This window comes from Cetorhinus maximus, chromosome 4 (genome assembly GCF_964194155.1).
Source record: "Cetorhinus maximus chromosome 4, sCetMax3.hap1.1, whole genome shotgun sequence".
Classification (NCBI taxonomy): Eukaryota; Metazoa; Chordata; class Chondrichthyes; order Lamniformes; family Cetorhinidae; genus Cetorhinus; species Cetorhinus maximus.
The window spans coordinates 42,746,215-42,764,928 of record NC_135882.1 but is presented as its reverse complement, the minus strand read 5'-3'; the positions used below and the strand labels follow the sequence as shown (position 1 = coordinate 42,764,928).

Sequence of the window (18,714 nt, the reverse complement as noted above, 5' to 3'; positions counted from 1 at the left end):
TAACAATGACATGTGGAATTGCTGAGAAAAGAAAACACCCATTCAGAAATGTTTTATGAAAAATTTGCTGTTCCTACAACCATATAAAAGTGCCAATCAGATAGATCATTAAAGTATCAATAACCGAGGCTTCAAAAACTTCATACCTCTTAATCCTATCCAAATATACATTGATACATTGACAAAAGAGATCGCAGAAATAACTTATTCTAACCATTAATGATGTCAACCAAGCAAAGTCAACAATTTATTTCACTTGTCAAAACAGATTCCTGGCTGAGCAATGCATTTATTGGCCTGGGCTCTCAGCCAAGCTTGCATAATGGGGATCTGTCCACAGTCCTCAGGCCTTCTAACCAGCCCACCTCGGCACTCACCCAACCCCGTATCTGCCTAGGACCTGGCTCTGGGATCGCAGGACCCGGCTCTATCCCACACATGCCCCTGGAGTGAAAATTGTGTGTAACTGGGCACTTTAAACCGAGACGGGCCTGCCAAGCTGGGAAATTTCCCGACTCGAGCTACCCACCTCGATAGTGAAAACCTGGCCCAACTGTTTCTCAAACAGAATGAACTAGACAGCAATGCTAATTTTGTTTCCATCCTGTCTTAATCTCCCATTCCTCCTGGCCACCTATGCACAGACATTCCCCTTTAGCTTTTTAAGAATTCCTTAGACAGGTAGAGCAGGATGCTGAGTAAATATAACACTCAATACCCACTGATTTTCCTGAATTGTGAAAGCATGCAAATTCTTTTGCTCAGTCCACTCAATTAGATTAATCACAAAGTTTAAAAAGACTAAAACACGATTCTCATTAGTTTGCAGCTTTTATTCTACTGTTTGCACAATTGTTGGTTATATAAGAACTCCTACATTCTTTCCTTTTCTTTTTAAAATATAAATTTAAAGTGTGCAGTCCTTGTCAGTATATTATTCTATTAAACCAATGTTACAATTAGTAAGTAGATTCCTTATTTCTGTTAGTTCTGTATTCTCCTACCTTGTCTCTATCTGGAATGGAGTAGTGACATAATAATCTACTGATTCAGGCAGGGATTGAGGTCAAACTACAAGGGGAATATAGTTCCTTTATTTGCACCCCCTTCAGTAAACATTCCTTGCCCTTCCACAATTCCCAGTTACTTGCATAGCATTCATCATTTTTTGATCAACAACGTTCTGCCAGTAATGCCACCCTGTGAGCCGTGGACAAAATGGCAGGTGAGAGCAACTGGATTGATTTGTATACTAATATTTTGGGGGGGGAAATTGCTGATTGTTCCTCTCTCACTGTGGCAAAATGTCATGCTTCCATCTAATACCTAATGGGTTATCTGAGATTGGAAACTTGCGTTGTGTGCAGTTTCACATTACTTGGAAGGAGGTATTATTGTGCTTGATACAGAATTTTTACTGGTACTTTTTGTTTTATCAGCTGCCTTCTAGAGGATATCAGTACATTCAATGACACACAGAAGAAGAGGCAGCTATTTAGGTTTGTTATATGGCAAATAAAGATGAGATTTCAATCAATTCAGTATCAAAATTGGTATTAATGGTCCTTTTATTTTGCTTTAGGAGTAATAGAGATGCAACAGGAAAAACATCAGGTAGTCGGCAGAGCAGTACAGAGTTGGATGTGAAGTGGACAGATCAGCGACCCTGGAGCAGTACTGACTCAGACAGCTCAAATCGAAACTTGAAGCCTCCTGTGACAAAGACAGCAAGTATCGGTGGCATAACTGTATTAACACGTGGCGACAGCACAAACAGCAACAGGAGTACAGGCAAACTCTCTAAAACAGGTAGCTGGTACTTGATAGGTTCTGTAGATTAGTCTTGCTCAATTCCATGATAGCAAATGGTAATTAGCCCATACAGCCTGAAGTAGCTAATTCAATGCCTCATCAATGGCAGTATTGCAGTTGGCATTATAAGTTTTATTTGTTACTGATTACGCCATTAACACTTCAATAGTGCATCCTCAGAGCAGATTTTGTCCAAGTAGAGAAGCAATTTTATTTGTCATTGTGTTCCGCTCTAAGTATTTCCCGGCTGCTAGAGCAGATATGCAGCATACTCTCAGACGTCTGCCAGTCCTATTTGTTGACTGAAGTCAGAAGCAGCACAAGAGTGGCATGAATTGTGTCTTCTTCCATTTTTTTCTTTTCTCCCCATCTTCACAGTTGCCCAAAGGTTTGGTTGATATCAACCTGCACTGCCCTTATCTCATCCAACTTGCAAAGCCAACAACATTAATGCAATATTTTTGTTTTAACTTGTGATTCAGGAAAATTCTCGACTGGAAGGCATATCACAGCTAGTCATCAGCTCTTACAATTTTGAACCTCAATTAAGCTACGTTTTTTGTGGCTCTTTTTAAATAGTAAATAAGATTTAAACTTACAGTGCTTGTGTTTCTTGAACAACTGGTGTATTTTTCAGCAGAGATGCCAAATGGAATTGTTGTACGAGGCTTGCCAAATGTAATGATTAGCTCATTTCACCATCTGGTGACTCTTCCTTCAACTGGAGAACAACACTGTAATCTTGTTCACTATTTTAAAACTATTAAGATGTCTCTGCTCTCTATTGTAGAATAGAGAACGCCCACCAAGGTCATCCTATATGATTGTAAGGACAGAATACACTTGTATTTCTAAGAGGCAGATTGCCTTGTGTTTTCTCCCAGTTTGCTGGCGTAACCTCAAATATGCTAATAAGTGATATTTTTAGCATTGTATCCTCAGTGGAGCAGGAGAAGCCCCAAAAAGAAAGAGTAGAGTAACGGTCAGAAATTGTGCTTGAGGCACTAAAGAAAAAGAGAAAACTAGAAGTTTAAAATAATTATTTAAGGAAAGAGAAATAAAAAATGTGAATAAAACATGAGAGCAGAAGGACAAGTTAGAGTGTATGGCGTACCCATAAGTGTATAAACATATGGAGTATAATGAACAAATTGCAGGTGGAAATGTAGCTTGGCAGTATGACATGGTAAACATTACTGAGGCATGGTTGCAAAATGGTCACAACTGAGAACTGAATGTACCAGGTAATAAGGTTTACAGGAAAGATAAAGGAAATGTTAGAGGGGAGGAATCACCTTAGTGATTAAGGATGAAAATAAGTGAGGATGTAATGTGAGGTAAGCAGGCAATGGAGACATTATGGACTGAATTAAGAAATAGAAAAGAGGACTGCGGTGGGAGTTGTGCATTAACCCCTTGGTAGCAGTCCTAAAATGGTAGATTGTATAGATGCTAAGATTAGACAAATACGTCGCAAAGGCAAGTGATTTTAATGGGGGGGTTTTAACTTTCACATGGATTCAATTAAGAAGACTGGTGTATGTCAGAATTTCCTGAGTGCATTCAGAATAATTTTCTGCAAAATGTGTCCAAGAGCCAACAAGGAAACATGCCATGTTAGATTCAATAATGAATAATTAGCCAAGTTTAGTTAACAACTTCATGATGCATGACCATTTATCTAATTGTGATCATAACAAATGCAACAAATTACAGGGAACCATTAACAAACTCGCAAAAAAGGCAAATAATTAACAGACGAAGTCCAACACAGATAAATGTGAAGTCCTGTTGTACATTTTGGTAGGAAGAATAGGGAGGTCACTTAATTCTTGGAAGGTGCAAGTCCAAGAAACAAAGGGATCTCAGAGTACAAATATATCAATTATTAAAACCTGTGCCACAGGTTAGCAAGGCCATTAAAAAAACAAACCAAGCAGTCAGTTTAATTTCTAGAGGGATAGAATTGAAAAGTAAGGAAGTTACGCTAAACCTGTACCAAACATTGGTTAAACCACACTTAGAATACTGCATGCAGTTCTGATCGCCATATTATAAAAAGGATATCGAGGCACTGGAGAGGGTCCAGAGAAGATTTACAAGGGTGATACCAGAAATGCTTGGCTTTCAGGAAAGGGTTGACAGGCAGTGTTTCTTTTCTCTTGAAAATAGAAGGCTGACCTAATAGAGGAATTTAAACTTATGAAAGATTTTGATAGAGTGGATACAGACAAAATGTTTCCTCTTGTGGGGAAGATAACTAGATACCATCAATATAAGACAGTCATCAAAAAAATCCAGTAGGAACTCAGAAGAAACATCTTCGCCCAAAGAGTGGTAAGAATGCTACCAGAGCAAGTGATTGAAACAAATAATATAGATGCATTTAAGGGAAAACTAGACAAACATAGGAGGGAAAACAGAATAGTAGGAAGATTTTGATGAGAAAAGACGGGAAGAGGCTCGAGTGGAGCATAATCATTGGCATGGACTAGCTGGGAAAAATGGCCTGTTCCTCTGCTAGATATCCAATGTAAAATGTGCTGTTGAAAAAGGAAAAACATAAAACAGCTACCAAGACTCGACTTAGATAAGACTTCAGTGTGTAAAATGACAGAAGATCGGGGGAGGGGTTCAAAACAGACTTTAGTGTGATACAGAAACAGTTTACACCCTTACATTTCAAGAACTCTACTTTCCAAAAAAAACAGCCACAGATGACTAAGAGACAGCATAAAACACAAAGAAAAAGCATATATAAATTAAAAAAGGCTCAGATCCTGGCGAATGGGAAGGGTACAAAAAATAACAAAGGGTGATAAAATGGAGAGTAAAAGCTACAAAAAGGAATATGAAAAGAAATTTGCAAGGGATAACAAAATCAATACAAAAACTTTTAAGGTTATGTTAGGAGAAAGAGGATGATCACGGACAGTTTGGGTCCTTTGAAAATGGATGACAGTGATATTGTCAATGGAGACAAGGAAATGGTGGAAATGTTGAATGATTACTTCTCATCAGTATTTACAGTTGAGGAAGAGATTAGCATGCCAGACACCCCAACAAAACAAATACTGAATCAGAGACAGGGTCTCACCAAAATTAATGTAAGCAAAACAACAATAATGCTGGAAGTAATGGCACTAAAGAGTGACAAATCTCTAGGACCAGATGGAGATGGTTTCCATCCCAGGATTTTAAAAGGCATAGGTAAGAACATTGCAGATACCCTAACAATAATCTTCCAATGTTCACTCAATTCTGGAACCATTCCTTTGGATTGGAAAGTTGCATGTCTTTCTGCTATTTAAGAATGGTGACAAAGGAAAACCAGAGAATTATAGACCAGTTAGCCTAACACCTATTGTCAGAAAATTACTGGAGTTTATAATTAAGGGTAGGGTGATTGAACATCTTAAACATTTTCAGCTGATCTGAGAGAGCCAGCATGGATTTTTGAAGTGTAGGTCATGCCTGATGGACCTGATTCAATTTTTGAAGAGGTGAATAAAATTGTGTCTATAGATATTATTAATATGAAGTTCCAGAAGTTATGATAAGGTCTTTCATAAGACACATTTAGCTAAAGATGAAGCTCTTGGAATTGAAGGCAAATTATTGACCTGGTTAGAAAATTGGCTGAGCAACAGGGGCCAGAGATTAGGGTTAACAGGCAGGTACTCTAATTAACAGTATGTGACTCATAGGGCTGTAACGTCCGAGCTCCCCAGCGTCGAAATTGGGGAGTACCCAAAGATGCACTAGGGAACCCCTCCCAGGACTTCAAAGCTTGGGGTTTGCATGGCAATTGCCCAGAAGTGCAAACTTTCCCTGCTCAATTGTCCTGCTCTGGGAACTATCCGAAAATTAGATTTAAATCACAAACTTCGGATGGTTCTGGCTGTTACACAAATAGTTACTCTGAAAAAGTTAGAAGAATTAAAACCTCTTAACTTCGGGGTAACTATTGTAAAGACATGGACCGCCCCCCCGCAACCGGGACTCCATCCACATCCCAACCTCCCAGGGGACTCCCCCCGCCCCCAAATCACATCCCTGACCCCCAGAGGCCTTTCCCCATCCCCTGACTACTCCCCCACACTGTAGTCCCCACCCCCCTGACTCCTCATGGGATTCTCCCCCAACCTGACCTGCCTCGATCCACCTACCCCCCAAAGGCCCAACCCCTCCCCACAGTACTGACCCCTCCTCCCTGCCATCCCAACCCCACCTCCCAACCCAAATGGTCCTCAATCCTGACCTCCGACACCATTCGCCCCAATGTCCGACCCCCACCATCCCCTCCGATGTCCAACCCCCCCCACCCTCCCCAATGTCCAACACCTCCCCTTGATGTCTGCGCCCCCCATCTCCCTCCAATGTCGGCACCCCCACATCTTTCCAAAGTCTGATCCCAGCACCCCCCCAATGTCTGACACCCCCCACCCTCATGATGTCTGAACCCCGCCATGGGATCTCGCCCGGCCTGACTTAGAAGGTTGGGTGAGACAGGTACGGAAGAAATTTAGAGTAACTAATTGGGCATGGAGTCGCAGTCTGATACTGATTGCCACTCCAAGGAAGTTATGGCCCCTGGTGTGTCGCTCAAGGATCTGGTGTTGGGGCCTCAATTTGTCAACTTAGACAATGCAATAGAAAGCCATATATCCAAATTTGCCATTGAGACAAATGAAGGTGGCATTGTAAGCAGTGTAGATGGAAGTGTAAAATTACAAAGAGATATTAATAGATAAGTGAATGGGCAAAACTCTGACAAATAGATTTCAATATAGGCAATTATGACATCATCTACTTTGGACTTAAAAAAGATAAACAGAGTACTTAATAAATAATGAAAAGCTGGGAACAGTGGAACTCCAAAGAGACTCGGGGGTTTAGGTGCATACATCAGTAAACACCAGCGTGACGCGCTCCCTGTGCGGGCGGGGAGAGGAGGCTGAGTCGGGGCCTGCGCGAAAGAGCGCAGAAATTTCCCTGAGGCACAGATCTGCCTCAGGCAGATTGGCTTGATTGTCAAAAATTTTAATAAAGAAAAAAAACATTTAAGATGTCTCCTCATGTCACATGAGCTGGGATATGTCAATGAACTTTAATAAAAAGTTTCATTCAATTTATAAACACTTCATTAAACCTCATCCCGCAGATGAGGTTTCATGATAAATGCGAAGGCCACCTAGGCTCTTTGCTTGCCCGCCAACCTTAAGGTTGGATGGGCAGCTCAGTTAATTACTTTAATTAGTTTTTAAATGGCTTTAATAGGCCTTTGACAGTTCGGCAGGCGCGCAGCCGACTCCAGTGCACGCCTGCCGAACTGAATATCTGAATGACGCGCGGTGACGTCAGGACACATGCCCGACATCACCGTGTGGCATTTTACGTGTTGGCCCACCCCTGCATGCTGATCCAAAGGGTCTGGCCCTGGAGTCCAAGGGTTGAATTTCAAGGAGAGATTACACAAACTCAGATGGTATTCCCTGGAATTTAGAAGGTCAAAGTACTTTAATCAAAGTTTTTCAAGTTAAGGGAAACAGGTAAGATAGAGAGAAACTATTTCTGCTGGCTGGGGACTCGAAGACTATGAAGAATAGTCTAAAAATTAGAGGCAGATGTTTCAGGAGTGAAATTAGCTTGGCACACAAAGGGTGGTAGAGAGGTTTGGAATTCTTGTCTACAAACAGCAATTGATGCCAGATCAATTGTTATTTTTAAAACTGGGATTGTTAGCTTTTTGCCATCTAAGAGTATTAAAGAATTTGGGACAAAGGCAGGTACATGGAATTAGGTTGCAGGTTAATCATGATTTCATTTAATGGCGGAATAGCCTAGAGGCTGAATGGTCCTCTCCTGTTTCTATGAAAAATTAACCCCCCCTGATGCATTAAAAATACATGAGAGTGAGGCTTTATCATTCAGTTTTGGGAAAATGTTTAACGCTGCTAGGGAGGAAGTTATTAATACATATGCAGCAAGATGTGCTTCTGACAATTAAATTTTGACAATTGTTTGGCATTCTCCAGGTTCAGAGTCTTCCAGTAGCGCAGGCTCCTCAGGTTCATTGTCACGGAACCATCAGCCACTACAGAGTGCAAATGTTGTCCCGGCATCAGTCAGCTCTACGGGCTCAGTCTCTTACCCAGATGGTGGAATGGGTGGACAGGTGGCACCTACCAACACCAGCTACATTTTGCTTCCTTTGGAAGCTACAGGTATACCACCTGGCAGTATTCTGTTAAACCCACACACAGGTTAGTGCAACTGTTACTATAGCTCAAGGCTAATAAAAATCTGAGAAATTAGGGACCATCCATAACTGTCCTTTTTCATAAGAATGTAAAGTGTAACAGTCCATTTATTAACTAATTAAAAACTCTCTCTAAATAAAATGTAACCATATTTTATGTATGTATACATATGTGTCTTAAACCCCTCTCTCGATTCTCTTGAGAAAATGATAGTAATGGATGCTCCCTTGGCATATCTCATATTAGAATTGTGTTTTTGCAATATGTCTGAGCTTAAGTGTATCTTTTAATTTGGTGGGGATGAGGGGTACAGGAATGGAGAATAGGAAAAGGTGTGCTGCTGCTGGAATCAAACACCCACAGGGCTTAAAGGGCTATCTAACCTTCCAAACAGGGAAAAAAACGTGCTTTAATGAGGATTCTATAACAAAGCAATTGGAACTAGCAAACAACTGGCTTGTTATTTGTTTAAGTTCCTGCTGTGGCTACTAAATGTTCTCCTACATTTTGAAACCCCTAGCAATGCTGTCTGTGTTGAATACAGGTTGAATTACACCCAGTTTCACTGCAGCCTATCAAGTGTTAGTGATTGCTTCACTTATATGTACCTGCCAATGTTTGGTTGTGTATGCCTGACAGCAGAGATGATGGATGATCAAGATTATTGCACAAGCGGGCAGAGATCAAGCAGCACTCAATCCAATTTTCCGCCCTCACTGCTTACCCCTGTACAGCAGAAACAGAAAAAAAAACAGATGAATTACGTATGGAAAAGGAGACCTGAGCTTCAAGTGTGAGTGGCCCATTTCGACTGACCTCACAGCGTCAGCATCAATTCCTGAACACCCTTCACTGCTCCACAAGATATTAAAATCTTCTTTTTGTGCACCTTGTCTACAAAACCTTATCTACTGATGTCACATTATTATCACTTCAGCATCAACGTTTTCCCATTATAGTATCCGATATGCACATTTATAACAGAAATTTCCTATGTAAACCAGTCATATTGTAATTACACCCTCCTGCCAACAGTGACAGCGTGGCGCCTCAGGTTCACATCTTCCATCCCTTCAGTCAGTGCTGCAGAGGACTGCCCATGCTCTGAAACAGCTCTGCTTCCTTAAATAATCCAATTAGCAATAGCAAAACATCAAAGCATTGCATAAAAAGGAACACAGAATGTATTGGAAGGATTTTCCCCGTGGGCTTCTGAACCCCACTGTCAGACTGGGTCAGAAGCCCACACCATGTAGGAACAGTAATTCATTTTGATTCCCCTCCACGCCCCCCCACACCGGGTGAGTAAGTAATGGCCAGAGGTGGTGGGGTGGCACAGTGGTAGGTGGGGCTCGTCACTCAATCAAAGACAATTGTTAGGCTCTCAAAGCTGGAGGGTCAGAGGCCTTCCAGCTAAGTACAAACATGGATAAAAGCAAAATACTGCAGATGCTGGAAATCTGAAACAAAAACAAAAATTGCTGGAAAAACTCAGCAGGTCTGACAGCATCTGTCCTTCTCTCCATAGTTGCTGTTAGACCTACTGAGTTTTTCCAGCAATTTTTGTTTAAGTACAAAAATGGGTTTTGCAGCCATGTAACCAGCGTGGGAAGGGGGGCAAAAAAGCATACCCTCTACAAGGAAGCTGTTGCATCCAGGCATACAGGGAGGGCCTCTTGGCCTGCCTGCAGCACTGGGCCCTCGATGCGCCACCACGCAGGCACCTAAACTGGCCCCTCCCTGCCACCTGCAGGAACATGGAGGCTGGCTGGAAAATCCCAGTTAGCCTCCTTTAATTGGCCATAATGAGCCTGATCAGATAACTGCTGCCCCATGCTCCCCATTTCACCCCTCTGAAAAAATGTCCTGGAGGCTGGATAGAGTCGGAGGACTGGCATGTCGGCTGATGGGGCTTTTTGTAGCTCCTGCCCGCCTCTGATCTCAATTGTGGTGGGGCCTAAAATTCAAGCCACATGGCTTGAAAATAAAGAATTAATTGTATCTGTGTGCATTGGTACAATTATTTGCAACCCAAATCTATATTTGACTCCCAATCCTAAATCAAAATAAGTTCTACTGGTATCAGTAACTTCACATACCTGTAAATAATGAGAGCCTAGATCTAACCTTTACATGGGGCTTCCAAGTTTTCATGATGTGCACTTACATGACCCATAAAGACAAAATCTCAGACTTGCACAACCAAGGGAGATCAGAAAAGAGAAAAAGCTGCAAACAAGAAAATAAAATGAGTTATTGATTGGATACATTTTTGTAATATACAGAATGTGTAATGTGACAAGAACGCTGAAAACTATTTTTCTTTTCACAATTTATTTCTGCAAAATTATCGGGCTGTGCAAGTACCTTTTTGGGATCAATTTTGTGGGGCCACATTTGAGGTCTACACCAGCTCCAAATTAAATTTTGTTATTTAAAAATGTCTGTAGATTGAATCATATCACATCTCTCATAATATGATGTAACAGCAGAGGTTTTGCAGTTTCTGAGCTGGCAGTTAGATTAAGCATCTTGTGGTGATTGCTTGTGGGAGGGAAGGAAAAGCTGTCAGAGACTTGTTGCAACACAATAAATGTGTTTTCTATCAAGCGATATGGAGCGACATAGACAGTCATGACAGCACTGAAGCATGGTAACAGGACATTTAAGACATGACTAGGATGGTACATCACATTTTGACCTAGTACAGTGAAGAGCTGCACTCAAATGATCAGAAATAGACTCTAAAACACAAGCACTAATTGATACCTTAGATAGCCTTTAGTTGTAGCTCCACATTGAGAGCTCAGGAGTACTGCATTTTTCCTAGAGTTCATTATTTGGTTGTTACTTTATAATTAATAAATTGAAATGTGTGATCCTTTGCCTTGTGGTCTTCCATTAAACTTTGGGCGGAATTTGATGTTGGCAACACAGATCTCACTCTGGCTGGAGAACAGGCAGGAGCCTAGCATTGCCTCCGTTGGGGAAGGCCTACCAGATTTAAGTGCCCATCAGGCACTTAACTGGTCAGTGGCGGGCCTTCCCAGGATTTAGGACCACCATCACAGAAATCCTACCCATGAAGAACTGCCGGCTAATCAGAGGCCGGCAACTCTCCATTGCCCATCAGTGCCACCGGGAGCTGTGGCTGCTGCCGGTAACACAACCACCAGAGATTTAGGATTAACAAGGGACCTAGGCCACAGGTGATTGAGGGTAGGATGGGGGTCACAGGGAGAGGGTCAGAAGAAAGGGCAGGGACATGGTTCTCAGCGGGCCCTCCCCCCTTCCCAGTGCTGGGTCCCTGCCCTTCAATGGGGGAATCCCCACTGGATGCCTTTACAGCTCCCCTCCCACTACTAGTTGAATATCAGCAGTGGTGGAATGAGACCCTTAAGTAGGCAATAATTGCCCAATTACAGGCCTTGATTAGTGCTCAGACGTGCAGGCCATCCATAAGCCTTCCTGCCCTGGACTTAGTCAGGCGGAGGCAGGAAGGCAGCAGGGTTCCTGATACACAACCCCCATCCACCTCTAAACTCATCACTGAGGGCATTAAATTCTGCCCATAGTGCTGATTTTGATTGATCATCTCCAATTTGCATATGTTTGGAAAGAGAAGAAATGTCATTTTTTGTAGTAAAGTATGTGTAATAATAAATCTATACAGTCTGAATTAGTATATATTTTATTGTATGTACTTTCAAAAAGGTTTCAAACAATTCCCAGTGTTAGATTTATTGACTTTCTTGGGTCTTTTGCAGGTCAACCCTTTGTGAATCCTGATGGTACACCCGCGATTTACAATCCCCCTGGTGGCCCACAATCAATTCGAAATCAGCTGCCTGGTCAGGCCCAACAGCAGCCTGCTTCACAGCCACAGCAGCAGCAGCAACAGCAGCAGCAACAGCAGCAGCAGATGCCCAGTCACCTGGTTCCACAGGTAAGTCAAGCACTTTGTATACCTGCCCACACTATATACATCCACCCCCACCAAGGTGACTTTCATCAACCAATGGATACTGTACCTACACCCTCACCCTCCAAACAAGATTCCTTATCTTGGTGGGACTTTCATGTGCAGAGTAACAGCGTGGTGAGAATCGTAGGGGAAATATTTGATTTGGCCAGAAAACAGAGGATGGTGATTGCAAAGCTACGCACCACATCCCTGGTGGCAAGTGCTGTGCCCCCACACCCTGGAGTGGCAGACTGTGGCGATACACCATGAATCAGGGCACAAGCTCTAGTCAGTACTGCAGGGGTCCTCCAGAGTGGTCCAGGCAGCAAAACTATTACTCCAGTACTCAAATGGTGTGCTCCATGATGTTTTGTGTGGCAGCATGGCTCCTATTGTATGCCTGCTGGCTATGTGTGGTTGGGTTGCGGAGCCGAGATAATTGTTAAATGGACAACTCGTGCCATCCAGCGGCCACCCTCTGGTTTAACAAGATGGCTGAAATACTGAGGGAACAGCAGATTGGCCCATGACTGCTGCCAGGATAGCAGGCATTCACCAGCAAGATGTGCTAAGCACAGTTGCACACAGACGACACATTTATCAAGTTTGATGTTGTGGCCCATCTCGTATTTAAATGTGAAGCCTCCTAAGCCATGTGTTTGCAGTCAATGGTTTCTTGCTCCATGGAGAAACCTGCTATCCTAAGAAAGTCACTTGTACACTTCGCCTGCATGTCAGAGAGAATATTATGAATTCCCCCTTCCTTGCATAAAGAGAATCTGTCACCTCCCTGATTCAGCAAACTGGCAGATGTCATTTGCTGCAGCCTGGAAGGATCCCAATATGAAGAAATTCAAGGCCATCGTCATCTTCACAGCTTCTAGCAGCACTGTTCCTGCACTGCTCTGAGGCTGCAAGTCTGCTGACAAAAGGCAGCAGAGTTTTGTGAACACCTCCTTCATAAAATGCAGCTAACAGGCACTCTGCCTCTCTCTTAGGTAGAGGTAAGAGAGATGCTCCCCAGAAGACTCTTGGTGGAAAAGGCCTCCGGTTGAGAGACCTTGTCCCCTTTCACCTCCTCCGCCTGTGAGCAGCTTGTCCTTTCATGGTGCAGAGAAAGGGAGATAGTAACTGTAGCACCCATGACTGGGAGCAAGTGGCCTGAGCAAAATCTTTGAAGTCAGAAGCAAGACCTTTTCCATATGCAGCTACTCACACTCGACTTCACCAAATTTAAACAACTCTGGAAACCACAAAGCGCCTCTACAAAATCAAACAGAGCCGGTAGAAATTAATCAGCACCTAATCTGAACATGGTTAATGATTACTTTGAATAACTCTTGCTGCTGCTGATCTCATGTCCAGTTGCATGTATTTAAGAGAGGGTGTTAACTGGACAGCAGAGTCAAAAATGAGTGCCCTGGCATCAAATCAACTTTATGCATTGACTGATGTCACAATCTGCCCACACTATATACACCCACCCCCACCAAGGTGACTTTCAATGCGTACTGTGCCAAATGTGAGTGCATATGTATGGCATTTTCATACCAACTTGGTGGCCTGTGTTTTTAAACAAACTTTCAGAGGTAGAAATTCATCTCGACCAGTGGTGCAGAACGGGCAATGTCGGATCTGCCACTCTTTATGAGCAAAGCCTATTATTTAATTCTATTGGCTGCAGTGGGACTGAATATCAGGCACTCTGTATGATAAGTGGTATATCTGCCACAATGTGTTTTGTGCCATCGTCCAAGGTGAATTTCCACCCTGGATCTCTTACACACACCAGAATCACATTGCTTTAGATGTCAGTGATGATTTAGGACCAATTTTGTTTACTGTACGACTCCATCTGAATCAAATTCAAATAAAATTAAATATTTTGAATGAGGCTTTTTTTTTTCTCTTTTTCTTATTTAATCTCTTTCGGCTTTCTTGTTCTAAATGAAGCTGCAGTTTTGCTCTATCATTAAATAGTGACCAGATTGTTTGATGACTTTATTGAAATATGTGGCTTATATAATAATGCATACTAATCAATACAAAGAGCTATAATTTCTTCATATCTTAACACTGTTATTTGTGATTTCTTGTTTCCTTTGATTTTCTATTCTTTGTATATCTCTGAATTGTATCTTCTACATCTGACTTTAGTGATTAATTCCTTTCTCAGCCTGTGCAGCCTATGCAGCCTTCTTCCCAGTCTGTGCAATACCCAACGGTTTCTTACCCTCCCCAGCATCTACTGCCAGTTTCACCAACGCAGCAGTTTCCTGTGGTACTTAATCAGTTTCATTTTCTCCCTTTTACACAGTAATTCGAACATTTGCAACATGTGTATCCATGTAACTGCAGTATGTTTTTGTGTGCTTTGCTTCACTTTCAGTGGTGATTGTTCACTGCATTAACTGTAGTTGGCAGTTCATGGCTGAGGGTAAATCTGTATTACTTGCTGAAATATTTGTCGTGTGTGAGAGAACCTTGTTTGACTGTGTGTTGAGGTCGAAGCAGAAAAATGATATTTACAGTGGTTTGCAATTTCAAAACTTCCATCTCAGTAAAAGTTTTCACAATCAGTGCAGTTATTTTCACTGAATTGTTGCATTTTATGCTATTGTGATGCCAGAAATTAGACATTTTGTGGCATTTTAATTTCTCTAAGCAACTATGTATAGAAGACCCTGCTCCTTTTCCTTAAAAGTCTATCAACTGAAAAATTTGTGTTCAATGAAATGGACTTGACATCAAGTTTAAAGATTAGACATATGCTCTCACGTTACCCTAAGGGGTAGATTTTGACTTTGTACGATAATGTAAAAAGACACAGTAGTGAATAAGCAGCCCGCTTTACATCTCTCCCAATTTATACTTACATTGACTTCAACAGAAATAAAAATGGAGAGAGATGTAAAATGGGCTGCTGCGCCACTGCCATTTGTTTTACACTATGACACAAGGTCAAGATCTACCCTTGTGATCTTATCCATTGCATAGACTATCCATACAGAGTTACAAGTTATGCACTGAGCTAGTTAATCAGAGCAGGGGCAGTGGTATGATTATTACCATTGGCCTTGGACTAAAGAAGAGCAAATTAACCAAGTTTCGCACCTTTGATCACTATCCAGCAATCCCTAATTGAAGAGTTTGTGTATAAATGTCAGATCAGGACACATTTAGGCTCAGAAAATTAGTTACTAAATTCAGAACTTCTTTCATTGTTATAATTTTATAGTGGTTTCTAACCTTAACATGGAGCCAAACAGAGCATGATTTATTATGAGTGTGTTGTGTCTTGTGGTGCCTTTGTAGTGATGCTTGTGTTGCATGCAATACATTTTTTCATCAATGTTTTTATATTATTATTTCACTCAGATGTATTATTCAGCAACCAGTATTCATTATTTTTTTGTCTGCATCACAGCGAGAAGACTTGGCTTCCCAGTTTAATCAGATGAGCTTAAGTCGACAGTCATCAGGAGATACACCTGAGCAACCTTCTGGTTCTGTCTATCCATCACCAATCTTGCCTCAGCCACCCCAACAAACTAGCTACATCATGGCATCACCAAGCCAACAGCTTCCTCCAGGGAGTTTTACTGGATCTGGACAGCCCATATCTCAGCAAGTGCTACAGCCGCCACAAGGATATGTACAGCAGCCACCTGCACAGGTATGCAAATAAAATGGTACTAGAATACCTGCTTAAATAAAGGGAAGCAAGTACTGAATCTCAAATGCAGATGCATGATTATATGACATGTAATTCCAAATAGAAAAAGTGTAGACATAGTGGTTACCACCATTTATACTATTTTCTGAAATGATAGAGAAAATACTATGTGAAAAATCTAAAACAAAGTTAGTCACATCTTGGAGCATGCTCTCTGTAATGTAATAGACCGGATATCTTGCTGAATCTTAGGGCAGAATTTTTTGTGCCCGCTGACGTTGGGTGTGTTCGGTGGTGTGAAGAGAAAGCCAGTAATTGATTTCAGGATGCCATGAAGCCAGTTTGCAATCGTCCGCTCAGCCCGTCAATGGCGGGCCACATTTCCCGCCATCGGATGTTGAGAACCTCATTATAATAGATCTGCATATTATTATAAGGCCAGCCTGCCGGAATCATCCAGCCCCAATCCCCCCCCCACACTGGATCACCCATCCACATCAGCGTGATTTGCTGCCAGTGTTGAACACGTCTCGACAACTGTGACATGCAGAAGTCGGGACTTACCGTCAGGGCCTTGCTCACATCGCGGACATCCGAGGAGCAGAAGATGCTGGAGCCCGACAACAATGGCACACTGGAGGAACGTTCGTGGCATGGCTGGGTGGATTCTCATGGACATGGCCCTCCTGCAAAGCAGCTCACGGAAGGTGGAAATTCACCGTTAAGGGTCTGCCCACAATGGATGATTGTCGAGGGGTGGAGAGGAAGGTTCAACTGTGTTTGGGAAGGTGTACCAGGGGGGTGGGAGAGGAAGGTCTAGGATCATCTGGGAGAGGAAGAGGTATCAGCTTGGGGTGAGGTTGGGAGGGGGGAACAAAGCTGTTGGGGGGAGCGAGGTTCGGAAGGGGGGAAACAAATGTGTCGGAGGGGACGGAGTAAGGGAAGTAATTTGGGGCCAGAGGAAGAGGGGGGTGAGGGATGGAGTCAGGAAGGGAGAAGGAGTAAGGCTGGAGGAAGAAGTAAGGATGTCTGAAGGATTCAGGAATGGGGAGGGTCGAAGCGGGGGGCGTGGAGGACTAAGGGTGAGGGGGAAGGGGTCCAGGGGGTGTGGTGTCCAGGTGAACGTGCAAGGGAGGGCTCTGATGAGTCCATGACTGCCTCCTTGGGAGCGAACTGAGGGTGGGTGTGATACAAGGGGATGGAGAGAATGATGATGGGAGAGTGAGGTGGTAGGATGAGAGGGTGAGTGTTCGTTGGTAGCGGTAGAAGGTGCGGTGAGGATGGTTGATGCAGACTCAAAGACAGTCAGGGACCTTGGGAGTGGAAAGGAGAAGGTTGGGAGGGGAGTGTGTATGGGGTGGGATTTTCTGGAAGGAACAGAATGTGCATGTTCACCAGGATATTCCTGAAGGAAAGGGGTTGTGGCTGGTAGGTCACAGAAGGGAGGTGGAAGGTAATGCCGGGGGGTAGGGGGGGGTGGGGTGGGGGGGGTGTCAACAGTGATGGGGAAGGAAATGGGTGTCTGGGGGAGGAGAAAAGACAGGGGAGTGCATGAAAAAGCAAATCCAGACCATGCTGTCTAAATCGAAAGTGAAACGACAGTCGCTGTGGGCGAGATCAGGTGCTGCATGGGAGTGTGATCAGTGGGTAAGCGGAGATGCAGGTCAGCTCAGATGGACAACTGAAAGAGAACCCCAGCAGGCAGCACTGAAAATGCTCAGGACATTGAGATGAGTGTGATGCGGGAAGGATCCGTGTGTGTGGGAGAGTGCTTGCACAAGGCTACAAAAGGCCCTGCCACACACACAGACACACACTTCTCCCTCCAGAATCACTTGTGGGCCATCTGCTTCTTCTGCGGTGACAGAGGATGAGGTTGAGGGGCTCACAGGCAAAGGGGACTCAGAGGGAGAAGACAACCTCTGAGATTTCTGAGTGGTTGACTCAGGGGTGTCCAGGTGCCACTCCTCTTCTCTTCGGGTGCCTGGGAGCCCCAGCCTGACTCTTTGAGGGGAAGGAGAACCTGGAGGGACATCGAGGTGCCCCATTTCCCTCTTGTGTTGCCACTGCAGGAACTCACTCATGGCTCCGGCGATGGAGTGCAGGTCTGCGCACACCTCCATGTTTTGCTGGATCAGGGTCTCCGTGGCATCTGCCATCCTCCTCATGGAGCCTTCCATATGCACATACCTGGGCACCACTTCATCAGAGAGCACACTCCTCTGACCTGCAAGCCACAACTCCAACAGCTCTGCGTGATGTTCCCATGCCTTCTGCTGACTCTCCAGGGTGAGTTGGAAGGCCAAATCCAGAGTTCGTCATCTGACTCGGACCTGACAAATGTATCTTCCCCAGCAATCCTCCAATTTCTGTAGAACTCAGCTGAACCTGCCTCCTGCTGCTGCGGATACGTGTCCGTGCGATGACCACCAGATGGTGAACCCGGGCCTGCTCTAGATCTTGGCTCCACCGAGGTGTGTGTCTCTGTGCTGGTGGAGGGTGTGGGTAAGCGCTGTGACAGGTCTTCCAGGCTGCTTATTTCCAGCTTGTCAATGGAGGAAGAGTCCTCTTGGCTGGAGGTGAGGACATGGATGGGGCTGAGGATGTCGGTTGCTTGGCAGAGCTCCCTGTGAACCAAAGTAGAGATAATTAGTGCAAGGCAGCAGAGTCAAAATCAGGAGAGAGAGCACTCACATTTGCTTTGAGAAAGGAGGATGATGTGGTGCAGGATCCTCATGAGGATGTTCGCCACCGACCTCACCATCGCTGCAGGCGAGGTCCACGTCCTCACCAGTCCGCACAATGGCACACTCCTTAAAGTGAGTGAGGGACCTAATATGGGCCACTACACCCATGGTCTGGGTCCTCTCCCTGCTGTTGTGAGCCAGCTTCTCCTGCATGAAAACAGTTGGAGAGAGTGTGAGTCGGACACATGGCACTGTGTGAAATGTTTGTGTGATGAGCGGAGCCATGGACAGGATGAGGACGCGAGCTCGAGA

General features: G+C 43.8%; 1 protein-coding gene across 1 annotated transcript in view; it reads left to right on the top strand.

Annotated features, from left to right (window-relative positions):
- The window catches only part of LOC144679584 (cAMP-regulated phosphoprotein 21-like), a 463,756-nt gene that overhangs the window by 369,533 nt on the left and 75,509 nt on the right, over nt 1–18,714 (top strand). Inside the window, exons 18-20 of the mRNA XM_078540103.1 lie at nt 7,851–8,078; nt 11,843–12,021; nt 15,467–15,715. Of these exons, the coding sequence (XP_078396229.1) occupies nt 7,851–8,078; nt 11,843–12,021; nt 15,467–15,715 (656 nt within the window). The remainder of the gene's footprint in view (nt 1–7,850; nt 8,079–11,842; nt 12,022–15,466; nt 15,716–18,714) is intronic.